The sequence below is a fragment of the Macadamia integrifolia genome, chromosome 11 (genome assembly GCF_013358625.1).
Source record: "Macadamia integrifolia cultivar HAES 741 chromosome 11, SCU_Mint_v3, whole genome shotgun sequence".
Classification (NCBI taxonomy): Eukaryota; Viridiplantae; Streptophyta; class Magnoliopsida; order Proteales; family Proteaceae; genus Macadamia; species Macadamia integrifolia.
Window position 1 is genome coordinate 5,484,619 of NC_056567.1, and position 14,405 is coordinate 5,499,023.

Sequence of the window (14,405 nt, forward strand, 5' to 3'; positions counted from 1 at the left end):
TTTTTCTATTGTTGTTGAATAATGTGTACATGACCATCATCTTTATTCCGCCGTATAAGTGCAGGTTTTAGGACTCATTGGGGACTTTGTGGATCGTGAGATAGTGGTTAATGCTTTAATCCAAGGCTGTATTTTCTTCAAGATTTGTTAAGACTGTGGATTGTTTATTACATTCTTTGGAGCATTAATTGGGGACTTGGATTCTATAGGATTTCTCCAACAAGATTTTAATCTTTTCACATAAACAAGCTGATTAGTGTCATAAGGATTCAGAAGCTACAAGTAAGGCAATAAGATTCAAGAATTTTTTCTCTGGGTGAGTATCCATATTGTTGAAGGAATTTTGTGTCGGAATTTAACTCTCTTTCATTTGCTATAGATTCCTCTGCGGGTGGCCTTGATTTGGTATGACTGATTGCTTGATGCATGCTTTTTAATTTTTGTTATTTATTTGTGGTAAAAAATATGCTTATTTTTTCTGTTATTACCTGGCTTTGCTTTTTATTTATTTATTTATGTTACTGATCTGTTAAATTGCATTTTCTCCAACATTGTGTATGTTACCATGTTTTGTAGGGAGAAGGCTATTTGAGTTTATCCTGCATGGAGTGGCATAAAAAATAGTTGCCCGAGAGATTTTGAACAAAGTTTGTAGTTGTTTTTAGTGAATTTGTTGTTCATAGGTTATAATGTGAGGAAAGTGCTTGTTTTGGGGGAGGGGGAGGGGGAGGGGAGTGGGGGAGGAGGAAAACCAGAAACAGTTTCGATGATGGGTTAAGTCTCAGAACTTTTGCATCATATCTTAATATTCAGTCTGCATTTCCTACTACCTGGTATAGGTTCCCTGCTGCTTCCAGTGTTTGTTCATAATTCTATCCCCTGGAAAGAGTTACATGCAAACTGTACTTCAGCCTCTATTGTTTTGGAGGTTTCCAAGCTTGAAAGATAATCCCTTCAAGTGTAGTACATCATACGAGTAAATGAGATGCCGAAATGTCATTTGTGCCTATTACCTGTTTTGGACATCTTAATAGAACAGCTGGAAGATTTGACTAGAGGAAAAAAAAAAAAATACATATGCAAAATGATGTATTTGCTTGTGGTGGTAATACAAAGAGTATTAGGGTTGTACTTGTATGCTGCTGCATGATTCTTCGGTTGACATTAATAATGTAGCATGGGCCATGAGGGTAGGTGTTGTGATGCAGATTCGTGGGTGAATTGGCTCGAACCTGTTTGGTAACCTGGAACAAGAATCGGGTCCAAATTGGGGTGTTTGGTCTAGTAGGATATTTGAGGATTTTATTTGTTTCTATTTTGGGATGAACATGTAATCTTTCATTTTATTTGGATAGGTGAAGCAGGAGATAGCTACGTAGGATTTAGTTTCCTAATTGTTTTGAGTTTCCGAAATATGATAATTTCTTCTTTTATTTATATGCATGTACCCTACTATTGGGATTTGGATTTGGAGAATTTAGTTAGTTGATTTGTTTAGTTGAAGCCTATGTGGCCTAGGGCAGCTTGGCCGTCGTCCCCTCTCTCTCTCTATCTCATCTGTTCTTTTTCTCTCCTCCCTTTCTGCAATTCTCAACAACAACGAAGCCTTATCCAACTAAATGGGTTGGCTACATGGATCCTTGCCCTCCATTTGGCTCTATTTGAAGTCATACGTGGTAGGAGGCCTAGGCTATTATTCATGTCTTTCCTCACCACCTCTCCTAGGGTCACTTTAGGCTTTGTTAGATCTTTCAATTTGATACAAATCACTCTCCAAACTAGAGCATCCGAAGGCTTCTGTTGAACATGGCCGTGCCAACACCTCAAACGACTCTCTCAAAGCTTATCGTTGTATCAGAGCTACACTCCACTCAACTCTAACATGTTCATTACTTACTTTATGCGTCCTAGTTTTGCCGCACATCCATATCAACATTCTCATCTCTGCACATCCCTTGTGGCAATCATGTTATTTCTAATTTCTTTCTTATATCGCTGTTCTTCTCTTCTACTGATCTCTTTTTCATTTTCTATCCTGCCTTCTCTTTCTCTGTTACGGCTATCAAAGGTACTGTTTTGTGATACCCTTGGGTCTGAGAAGACTGCCGGTGGATCTACCATATTAGTCTCTCTAAGCCTGAGATTCTGGATCTGAGATCTTCCACCTTTGGCGACCAAAGCCCCAAGTCCCAGCACCTCAGCTCCCTTCTGATGTGAGATACTCCTTTAAGTTCATATTCAAACTTGCAACTATTGATGGTTCTTGCTTCAGATATTCTTAACCAACTCTCAAGCCACTAGTTGGAAGCATTGTTGGTTGGAATCAAGGGGCCTTTCAGTTATGGACCTCCACCAGAAGGACTATCTGGGAAAATACTGGGAGTCCTTTCTTGCCATGAAAGGAGAGAGCAAATTTGATGGTTCCAAGATGGAGGTGAGTATAACCTTGTTGGATCCACTGGGAGATTAACTCAGAAGGTATCTCAAGGGTGAATAGTTGTTCTTTTTCAGTAGCAGGGACCTGAAATTGATCAAAGCGAGAAGCCTGAACCAATTCTTTCAGAGATGGAGTTTTCTTAGGTTTAAGAAGAGCCGTCCATTTGGAAGGAGTTGGGGTTTTTGGGAAGACAGTGTATTAGATCTGGGTTTAGCCATTTTCTTTCTCCCTCAAAACCGGCTTATCAGGAGAAGGCACCCAGGGACTTAAGTATAGACCGCGGACAGGATCCTCTAACGATGTGGGACTAAACTCCTTACGCAGGAGATAGACACGCACTCACTCTCCCCCGGTCCGCCCGGCTTTGATACCAGGATCTGGGTTTAGTCCTTTTCTTTCTCCCTCAAAACCAGCTTATCAGAAGAAGGCGCCTAGGGACTTAAGTATAGTCTGCGGACGGGATCCACGAGCGATGTGGGACTAAACTCCTTACACAGGAGATAGATGCGCACTCACTCATTTTTACTCTGACACAGATATCCATAAGTTTAATTAGACTTATCTTTACTTCGAGCACATAAGGCTCTATTTATAGAATCTTACAACATTGGATCCAATACTATTGGACCCCACACTTACTCACACTTGGACCTGTACAAAGGCTTTTACAAAGCATGGGAAGATAAGATACATAATTATCACACACTTTACAAAGCACGAGAATATATGATGCATAATTATCACACACACAATCCAAGATGATAAGTGGGAACGACCACTAATATATCATCCAGGGTGAAAAATTGTTTAGGATCCTGGTTTTGATATGGGGTATAAGGTGTAGGTGGAACAGGATTTGGTCTGGGTGGATTCTCAGGATTATAAATTTTGGGGTCATCATCCATTTCTGAAACATGGGGGGTAGTAGGACGAGGACCATCATTCATCAATGAAGGAAGAGGATCAATAATGGTAAGGCTTGTAAGGAACTTAGATAAAGCATTTTCTGAGGGAGTAATGATGGTATAGATGGTTTTAGGAGGTCTTATGATCTCTTTACCACCCGAGCTCAACATAGAAATGAATGGAGATCCTTTTACACACTATGTGTTCTGCAAATGATGTCTCACCAAGACAAGTTCCTGCCCTTCTCCTTCTTCGAATGGATATTGCATGGGAACTTCATCAAACAGGCAGACTCACTGATCTACGTATTGAACATCTACTCGACTTCTACAATGATTGGTTGATTGATACTGCCAGCTCATACCCAGCCAGTAGCTCCGACAGCTCTGATAATTCCAATGTATAATTATATTAGTGGTCGGTCCCACTTATCATCTTGGATTGTGTCTGTGTGATAATTATGTATCTTATCTTCTCGTGCTTTGTAAAAGCCTTTGTACGGGTCCAAGTGTGAGTAAGTGTGGGGACCAATAGTATTGGATCCAATGTTGTAAGATTCTATAAATAGAGCCTTATGTGATCGAAGTAAAGATAAGTCTAATTAAACTTATGGATATCTGTATAGAGTAAAAATGGTATCAGAGCCACTCCCCTTCTCCTTCTCCGGCTAATCTCCTCCTCTGGCTATCACTTTCGTTCGGTTTGAACCTGTTCTAGCTAAAGATACAGTCTAGGCCACGCCCTTTTGCTAGTAATCCCTGCTTATGGTTCCTTCTGGCAGAAAAAGACCCTTGAGCGTGATGGGCTTTCAGGCTAAGGATGCCGTTCTGTGCTCCTTTTTGGCTCGGGTTGCTCTGCAATTAGGTACTATGATCAGGGGGGTTCTTGATCGGCCTCGACTAGCTGTATCTTTACTTATTTCGGTTTCTCGATGAGTGGTGATGGTTCAGATCTGGAGTATGCCAATTATCTTTACTGAATTCCTATGGCTTCACCCTCTTCCCTTTTTTCTTCCCCGCGACATTCTTCGTCATCTTCTTCATCTTCCTTAGATTATCTTTATGAACTTTCTTATGTCCTTGATGATCAGGTTATCCCTGTTACCCCTACACCACTTCTTAATCAATACATTGTCTTCCCAAAAACCCCAACTATTTCCAAATGGACGGCACTTCTTAAACCTAAGAAAACTCCACCTTTGAAAGAATTGGTTCAAGCTTCTCGCTTTGATCAATTTCAGGTCTCTGCTACTGAAAAAGAACAATTATTCACCCTTGAGATACCTTCGGAGTTAATCCCCCAGTGGATCCAACAAGGTTATACTCACCTCCATCTTGGAGCCATCAAATTTGCTCTCTCCTTTCATGGCAGGAAAGGACTCCTAGTGGTTTTCTGGATAGCCCTTCTAGACAATCCTTTTTTGCTGTATCAACATGCCGTAATTGCTACTGTTTAGACGACCCTAAATGCAGGAACAATGTTTTTAACTCTGTATCCTAATTTTAACATCCCACTGTCAGATCCTCTCCTTCCTACTGTCCTTAAATTTTAGATCCACATTACTGGTGTTCCTCAGAACGCTATTGCTCAAGCTGCTACTTTACACTACCAGATGGCCTATTGATTGCAAAATCATGCTTTTGATCTCTTTACTGGCCATGCAGAAGATGCTTTATTCATAACTATGGACTCTAACCAAGTCCCTTGCTGTACCTATGTCCCATGACAGATTTCACGAGACGAACTTCTTCGCCTCCTCCCCTCTTCTTGGGTTACAGCGTATGAACAACAAGTCTCTAATTCTCTGCAACAAACTCCTCCAGAACCTGTCCAGTCCACAGATCCAGAATATATCAGACACTCCAATGGTGAAGTAGAAATCCGTTTTCCTCCAAAACCTCAAACCCTTTCTTCTACTTTTCCAACCTCTTTTGGTATGATCCAAGAAAAAATTTCTATTAAATCTTTTGATTCTCAAGGTGGCCCTATCTATTTCTTCCAAGATCCCGTTGCTGGTCACAAATATTTTGACTTATGTGACTGTGATTCTTGTCTGCAAGATTCCGAGGATGAAACTCCTCTGACTTCCCGTTCTCCACGACGAAAGTCTTCCCAACAGATTTTACGAGAACGATATGAATTAGGAGATTCCTCTGTAGGTCCCTCAGTGATGAATCCAAATACCGTTTCTTTGTCAAGTATGGAAATACTAAGGTTACACCTCAACCTTTTCCCTCTACTTGCAAACCACCACCAAAACCAGATTTTCCTCCTCCAGTTATTCCTCCTTGTTGTATGTACACTCCAGGCTCTTCTTCTTCCTCTCCCCTCAAGAATTTCCCAGGACCAAGTGACTCTGGCCCGGTTATTCATGGTGTTCGCCATGTCTGGAAAATAAAACCTCCAATACGTCCTACAGGACAATCCTCAGAAATTTCTCCAGCAGAAGCAGCTTTGAATTGGCAAGCAGAAAATGCTACTGTTCAAAACCAGTACCTTGAAAGAATTCTGGCCCAAACACAGCAAACCCATGGCACTTTGACTCATCATGTTCATGTTTTACAGTCTCTATGACGAGAAATTGATCAAGTCCATGCAAAACTTGCTGGAATTGCTTCCAGTGTTGTAGATACCACTGCTACTTTTGCCCTTATTGGCCAAAAGGAAAAGCATCTCAGACATCTTGAAGCTCAACTTCAAAGCTTACAACGACCACAACCTCCTTCTTTTGCAACAAGCAGGTAGCAACCACTTCCAGTTACAGTTCCAAGTTTTATTACGTCTATCTCCTGCGTAAGGAGTTTAGTCCCACATCGCTCGTGGATCCTGTCCGCTGTTTATACTTAAGTCTTTGGGCGCCTTCTCCTGATAAGCCGGTTTTGAGGGAGAAAGAAAAGGGCTAAACCCAGATCTGGTATCAGAGTCGGGCAGACCGGGGGAGAGTGAGTGCGCGTCTATCTCCTGCGTAAGGAGTTTAGTCCCACATCGCTCGTGGATCCCGTCCACGGTCTATACTTAAGTCCTTGGGCGCCTTCTTCTGATAAGCCGGTTTTGAGGGAGAAAGAAAAGGGCTAAACCCAGATCTGGTATGCCAATATCTTCTCCAAGTTTGATCTCAAAGCAGGTTTTTGGCAGCTTGGGATAGTCCCAGAGGACAGACCAAAGATAGCCTTCTGTATCCCAGGATACCATATGCAATGGACAGTGATGCCTTTTGGTTTGAAGACAGCCCTATCAATCCAAACTAGTGAGTTCTCTCATTCAAAGCCTGCTAGTTTCCACCTGGGTATTCTGGTTTTGGCAAAGGTTGAAGACAACCTATCATGGTTTGTCTCTTTATCCCCCTCTTTTTTGTACTACCTAGAATACCCCTCCCCTTGTCTTTATCCTCACTTGTCCCTTTAATATATTTCCCTTCCAAGTTTGCCCCTTTACAATAAATCCTAATCCCCATTGTATCCTTTTCTCATTGAATTACCCAATAGATTAATTGAATTTATGATTTATTACAAGTTTGCCACTTCCCTTTGCAACCTTTTTTTATATCTATTAGAACTGCCATTTTCTCTTTACCTTTTGGCTGCTATACATTTGGATGGGCCCATAGCGAACCCAATAGGGTTTTTTAACCTCGGGATTGCATCAAATTGGTATCAGAACAAACATGGCTATGGATTCCTTTGTGCTTATGACTAGAGTTTGCTTACCCAATGGAAAACTGCTATGTTATTCATTGATGAAGGCAGAGCGATAATTTCTTCTCACGGTTTGTGGTGGAGATGTTATCAAAGACCAACGAGATCATCATTGAATTTGAAGATGATGTCTTCCTCAAATTTTCCATGTTTCAGTATGGTGATGGTTGTTACTGCGAAGTGTTTATTCTTCTTAGTGCATTATCAAATTATAATCAAAATCGAATCCGAGGCTGAATCATGGAGGTTGGTTCATATGATTTATTCTGTTCAATTAATGGATGAAATCCATACACTTTGAGAAAGTCCTTAAACGAGACTTCGTGGTCTCCAAAATAAGGCTTTTTGATATTAGGACAGGTTGTCTAAAGACTAATCACTTCTTTGATGAATTCTCGAGCATGATTGAAGCTTAAGAGGAAGTATTAGAGGTGGTAGAAAAGATGGACAATGAAAGTGACAATCAAGATGAAGTTAATGGTCCAATCAAGATTGAGTTGAGGAATTGATCGGTGGCCTGATTGCAAGTGTGAAACCCTAACTATCAGATTCCAATTGGAGGGATTTCATTTGCAATGATTATATAGGAGATCGTGACAGTTGATTGTGAGATGCATAGGATCATTGCCCCATCGAAGTCGATGATTGTGGATGTCGATCAAGCGGTTTTGATTCTTCCGCATTACATAACTTGAGGGTTAGTTATTCTCAACACTGGGGGAATTAATGCATATTTGTGGTTGAACCAACTCAAACCTGTTTGAGAATCCAAACCAAGAACTAGGTCCAAATTTAGGTCTTTGGTCTAGTAGGGTATTTTATGATTTTATTTGTTTCTATTTTGGGATTAACAAGTAATTTTTTATTTTATTTGGGTAGCTAAAGTAGAATATAGTTACATAAGGTTTCCAAACTTGGATATGTTCTTTTTCAATTAGATTTATTTATTTATTTATTATATGCATATACCCTACTATTGGGATTTAGAATTGAAGAATGAATTTAGTTGAAGCCTGCTTGGCCTAGGGCTGCTTGGTTGTTGTTCTCTTTCCCCCTCTCTGTCTCTCTGATCTCTTCTTCTTTTTCTCCTCTCCATTGCAGCGATTCTGTTCTTTCTAATTTCTTATTTCTCTATTCTTCTTTTTTATTGGTCATTTTTTCATCTTCTATCCTTCTTGATTTTCTCTGGCTATCCCAGTTACTTTTGGGTCTGAGAAGAAGACCTGCGGATCCAACATATCAGTCTCTTTAGGTCTGACATTCTGGATGTGAGATCTTCCACCTTAGGCGATCAAAGCCCCCAAGTCCCATCACCTAAGCCCCTTCTTCTGTGAGATCCTCCGCTAAGTTCATATGCGATCCTGCAACTAGTGCTGGTTCTCGCTTCAGAGAATTTTATCTAACTCTCAGGCCACTGGTTTGAAGCATTGTTGGTTGGAATTAAGAGGTCTTTCAGTTATCATCCGCCACCAGAAATTTCAGGCCAATCCGAGGCCAAACCAGTGAGTACTCCCTCTGAAAGCCTGCTAGTTTTTCCGCCTGGGTATTCTGGTTTTGGTCGAAGGTTGAAGACAACCTATGGTGGGTTCTGTCCCCACTTTTCCCTTTAATTTATTTCCCTTCCAAGTTTTCCCCACAATAATCCTAACTCCATTGTATCCTTTTCTCAATAGATTCATTTAATTTTCTGATTTATTACAAGTTTTCCACTCCCCCTTTGCAAACTTCTCTTTAAGTTACCCAATAGATTCATTCAATTTCTGTTTTATTAGAAGTTTTTCACTCCCCCTTTGCAACCTTTGTTCTAGTTAACAGAGCTGCCATTTTCTCTCTACTTTTGGGTACTACTACATTTGGGTTGCCCAATAGGGTTTTTAAATCCCAAGATTACATCACATTGTTTTGGTATTAAATGGTTATTGCCCATTTTTTCTTTTCTTTCTTTCTTTCTTTCTTCTTCTTCTTCTTCTTTTTTTTTTTTTTTTTTTTTTTTTTTTTTTTTTTTTTGTGTGAAAAAAAAAGAAAAACTGCTTTTGGCTTGTAATGGGCTTAATTCTAAAGCCCAAAAAAATTTGTCCAAGGGGTGTACACGGATTTTAAGTCTTTTCCTAGTAGGATTAGGAGTTTGGAAGTCTAATTAGCTGTTTGGTGTTATTAGGATTCCTGAAGTTGTAGTTAGTCTTTGAGTTAGAGTCAGTTTAGGATTTTTTTTTTGGGGGGGTCAAATAAGTGGTGGCTTGAGCTGTATTGGGATTGGGCAAGTTCTAGTCGTAATAGGAATCATTTTTTGAGAGTTCTATATTAACATATGTACTGTGCCGTATGGCTACATGAGAGAGAATATAGATTTTGAGTTTGTTTAAGTGGTTTCTACTGCTTACGTTTCAGTTATGAATAGCGTATCTTATTGTTCTTTCCTAATTGATTCTTCTTATCTATGTTTAAATTCTTTTCAATTCTCTCCTGTAAATTCCTTGTTATTCTGGTAATAATTCTTCATGAATTTCCTTTCTATGAGACCTTGTTTTCTTTCATTTTTTCAAATTTTTTTCTCTAAGTAGTACCAGATTTTTAGTTCTCTTATTTCTTCTGTTTCCTAAAACCCTAGTCAGCTCCTGCCCTTTACCCATTGCTATTCTCTTGTAGCCCATCCTTAAAATTCCAAGACCCTAGGCTGAGCTGCATTGATTAATACACTTTGGAAGGCTGGGAGGCTCATGCACACAAAGATAAAGGGGAAGGGGTGGGGGAGGGGAGAGTGTTCCCTTACAACAACTGTGTTCTCTTAGTCATCAGAGTCCTGTGTCTAATAGAGTTGGGATTTTATGAAATATATGAATTTGCAATATCATTGATGGTCCATAGAGCTTACAACGGCTCATAGGTCAAATTTTAGCCATAACTGCAGATCCCTACTATTTATTAAGAAACAACAAATGTTCTTAGAGAGGAAAAGAAAGCTCCATAAAACAACAGCAACAGCAACAGCAACAGCAACAGCAACATGGATCAGATCATCAGCCACTTACCCCAAGAGACGATTACACTCTAGCCTAGTTCCCAACTAACAGTAAATTCCCTTCCAGCCACTTTAGCTAACTCATTACCTAGAGCTTTGCCAATTTCAGCTTCCAAGTTATAACCAAGGTTCACAAAACCAGCATAAGATACTGGTTCCCCAAATAAGATGATGTATCTCCAAGGATTATCTCCAAAGTCGCAATTCAACCATTTCATGGCGAGCACATTATCACCCTCAATCAACACATTAGATCAACCATGGGAAAATGCAAGTCTGGGCCTTCAGTATCCACCTTCAACTCTGCAGAAATAGAATCACATACTCCAATCGGCTCAGAGTAAACCAATATAGTACCCTTATGATCCCTAAAGAGCAACTGTAATAGTTCACTTTAATAGCATTGGAGGGAGCACAGTCCACTTGGTTTATGTCGGGGAGAGTGCTAGCAGAACAGTGGCCGACATCCATTGTCTCAATTAGTTTTTTCTGTGAATCCCATTGAATTCCTCCTAAGTAACATTGTATGTTACTGTTTTTATTGTACCTATTTGTTTGAATGTTATTCATAGGATTATTGGGAAAGGTCATTATTGGGTGTTACAATAATAATACCAGAAGTGTAAATTGAGAAGTCCTTCAGTTTGGGGAGAAAGTTATTTTATCTAATAATCAGGTTTTTTAGATGGAGAAAGTATATATTCAGGGTTAAAAATGATAAATTTACTGCTGTAGCCAATGAAACTGTAAGAGAGAGAAAGAGGATTGGCTTTCTCTGCCATCGGTATCATTGATGCTACTGCCATTACATCCACTACATGCTTTGATGTTAGGTGCTGATTAGTTGCTCAATGTCTGTAATTTTGTTTCTCATGCTTTTTAGCTTCTTAAAACCTAAAGTTTGGGTCATGAGGATCAGGTAGTTTTTAACCAAAGGTTTCCTGAGGATCAGGGATTCCCCCAACCCTCTTCCTGTTTTCCTCTGTTGGTGATTTTCCCATGAATGTAGCTTGTTTCATGGAGCCAGCTGACTGTGAGTCATCTGTTTCTGTTCTTTGGTCCATGTCATGAGCCCAGGTGGTCGATCTGAACATTCCTATTCTGCATACTGAGAATGCAAGATTTCTCATTGCAAATATTTGGTGACATGTAGATTAATGTAGTACAGCAAACTATTTTGCTGTAACGGTACACTCGGTTATGGCGCAATTCACATATAGTTTCTCTCATAATATTGTCTTCTATTCATAGAGAACTGCATTCTGATAAGTTTAATATTTCAAATAACTTACTACAGTACAGCCAAGATGACAGATATTAATGGGAGCACATCCACGGTCACAGATATCCGTGCACTGCACAAGGAATGGGATGAAGCATCATGCCCAATCTGCATGGACCATCCACACAATGCTGTTCTCCTTATCTGCAGCTCGCATGACAAGGGCTGCAGGTCTTACATCTGTGACACCAGTTACAGGCACTCAAATTGTTTGGATCGGTTTAAAAAGCTGAGGGTTGAACCTAGAAACAACTCCTCATGGTCCAGGTCATCCTTCCCTGAAAATACAGACAGCTTAAGACTTGGTCTGAGGACTCATCATGGAGATTCCGAACCTAACTTTGAAAGTTCTGAACCCAATTTTGAAGGTTCTAGAATGAGAAATGGCCTGGCAGATGAAGTTCATGCACGTTATAGTTCAGATGAAAATAATGAAGGAACTAGGATTGGTTCACTTGAAGCTCGAGTAAATAGCAGTGAAGAACCAGATAGGAACCTAGAAACACAAGGTGATGACAATTTAGAGATGGATCCAGCTGAGTCATTAAGGGAGATGAGTGGTTGTGAAGAGGGGAATTTATTAGACCCAGGCTTGAACTTGAAATGTCCATTGTGCCGGGGGACTGTACGAGGCTGGAAAATTGCAAAGGAGGCTAGACAGTATCTTGACCTCAAACGCAGGGGCTGCTCTCGGGAGTCCTGCTCTTTCTTAGGAAACTACAGGGAGCTTCGAAGGCATGCCAGGAGGGTCCACCCGACAACACGACCTGCTGATGTTGACCCATCTAGACAACGAGCTTGGCGGAACCTTGAGCATCAGAGAGAATATGGTGACATTGTAAGTGCCATCCGTTCAGCGATGCCAGGAGCCATTGTCCTTGGGGATTATGTTATTGAAAATGGAGATGGGCTCACTGTTGACAGGGAAAGCAGCTCAAGTGAAGGTAGTGGTCCATGGTGGACTACGTTCTTCCTGTTTCAGATGATCGCCCCAGTTGGGGAACCAAGGGGCTTTTCAAGGGCTTGGACTAGGCATCGCCGCTCATCTGTTTCACTATCCAGTCGCCGTAATCTGTGGGGTGAGAACCTCTTGGGTCTGCAGGATGATGAAGATGACTGGAATGTGGCAAGTGATATTGGTGAAGATGTTCCACCAGTACCAAGAAGGCGTAGGAGGCTCACACGATCCAGGCCTAATGAAGATCCACTATGATGGTCAGAGCCTAGTTCGGGTAAACTCTATAGTTCATGGTCACTCCTAATTTCAGGAAGTTGTGTTCCTGATTTCCTTTTCAACAACTTTAACGGCTAGTTTACTGTGATTGTTTCAATACTGTGCAGAAGTGCCTGAAAAATGAGAAAGGTTATGCATGGTTTCACTAAGCCTGATGAAGTGCCGTGTAGTCAGTTACCCAACACAGCGTAACATTGGTTAGAAGAACATTCAGAATTTGTTAGGTTCTCTTCTTATATACAATTATTGTGATTTAAGTTCTACTGATTCAGTTCTTGTTCGAAGTATTCTCGATTATGTTTGCCAACATGAAAGAGTATGCATGTATGTATGTAATTTTTATTAGTTGCTGGCTTGAGGAAGAATCGCACCAAAAGATTTGCCCTGGTTATGACTGGTTCTACTCTCCATTTTAGTGTTTTTTTGGGGAAGGGGGTAACTCTCATGGCTGAGAATGGACTGAAAGAATGTGAAGGAATCGTAGATGGTTTTCGAAACCATCTGGTTCTCATCTAAACCATGCTCATCCATATGAAAAATTATTTAGGTGGTTGATGCCATTGTGATTAGCTCGTCAAAGGATCACTGCTGCAAAACCTGTTGCTGGCAACATCTAAAGGTTTGGACATTGGTTGAGGATATTCCTTTTTTTTTATTTTTTTTCTTCTATTCTATCCTACTAAGCGTCGCTGGCCATTGGCCAGCCTGTTGGGTGCTGATTGGACCAACGGTCACCTACTCTTATATACACCTATGTACACAATGTGTACGACAAGGTTCAATCCCACAACCTCCTTTGGAACCATCTCTTCAAGCCGAAGCTGTCACAATTAGGCTATCCTAGTGTTCGTGAAGAAAGTCAATTATTTCTTAGATTGATTGGAATCAATACAAGTCAAATGCATGTAGTGAAGAAATAGAATTGGAGTCTTGATGGAAGTTTTGCACTAGAAGCACCTGTGACGGTTGGATATCAGTTGAGTTCATAAGATAATTATCTAAAAATTTGTCAGAGCCTAATTATTACCCATTAAGGGAAAAAAGAAAGTTGCTTGGTTTTAACACAGGAGTACAAAATTATAGTTATTGTTCCACTCCTTGTGAAATGAAAAAATCCCACGAGTGTTGATGGCCCTTTGTGTTCTCAAGAAGTTTGTTTTTTATTTTTTTTACGAGAAGAAAAAAATGCATTAAATAAAAAGAGAATGTATATCCACATCATTACCAGAAAGGGAGATAGGTGTTTTATTGTATATAGTGTGGTAGGTAAAAGTTTTATAAGAAAAGATCACTTCATTCGTAGGCCGGAGCCAAAATTTTGTGTTGAGAATATTGTCATGGACATTCAAAAAACATGGTACGATACTCCAAGGTCATGATGTGGTATTTCGTGAAGTTGTGTCATGAACTTGTTACTAGCGGTGTCGGTGGCATTGGATTTCATGTTCCACTTGCTGATTTGAACACTTTATGGCGAGATGGGTGAGGGTTTTCACTTGTTCAAACACAAATCATCAAGCTAAGGAAAACCTCCCAACCTCTCAGTGCATACATAAACCCCCCATTACAGATAGCAAAACCCCAAAAGAAAAACAACTAGAAAAAACAAGGGAGTTAAACGCTAACTCCTAGTGTACCTTATGCCCACACACATGGAGAAGTGGAATTGGACTGTTAAAATTGAAAAGATGCTCATGCCCCAGCTCCACTTCCCCATATGTGTGGGCAAAGGGTACACTTGGAGGTAACGGTCTTCAACCTAATGATAATAATTCCCCTCCCTGGACCACCACTCACTAGGAACAATCTTCGTAGCATAGTCATCTTTGCTT

The 14,405-nt window shown here is 40.3% G+C and overlaps 1 protein-coding gene across 3 annotated transcripts; it reads left to right on the plus strand.

The window, feature by feature from the left end:
* The first annotated feature begins 6 nt into the window (after positions 1-6).
* On the plus strand, positions 7-12,964 carry LOC122092734. 3 transcript variants are annotated; one of them, XM_042662976.1, is made up of 3 exons: positions 7-316; positions 11,355-12,571; positions 12,681-12,964. In XM_042662976.1, exon 2 carries the CDS (start codon positions 11,365-11,367, stop codon positions 12,550-12,552), a length of 1,188 nt encoding a protein of 395 aa, XP_042518910.1. In that variant the 5' UTR covers positions 7-316; positions 11,355-11,364; the 3' UTR covers positions 12,553-12,571; positions 12,681-12,964. The 3 variants fall into 3 exon arrangements, with proteins under 3 accessions (XP_042518910.1, XP_042518911.1, XP_042518912.1); XM_042662977.1 differs by having other exon boundaries at positions 11,360-12,571; XM_042662978.1 differs by having other exon boundaries at positions 11,402-12,571.
* Positions 12,965-14,405: the final 1,441 nt, after the last annotated feature.

Coding starts and splice junctions, on each gene's coding strand:
- LOC122092734 (XM_042662976.1), top strand. CDS start 11,365: ATGACAGATATTAATGGGAGCACATCCACGGTCACAGATATCCGTGCA.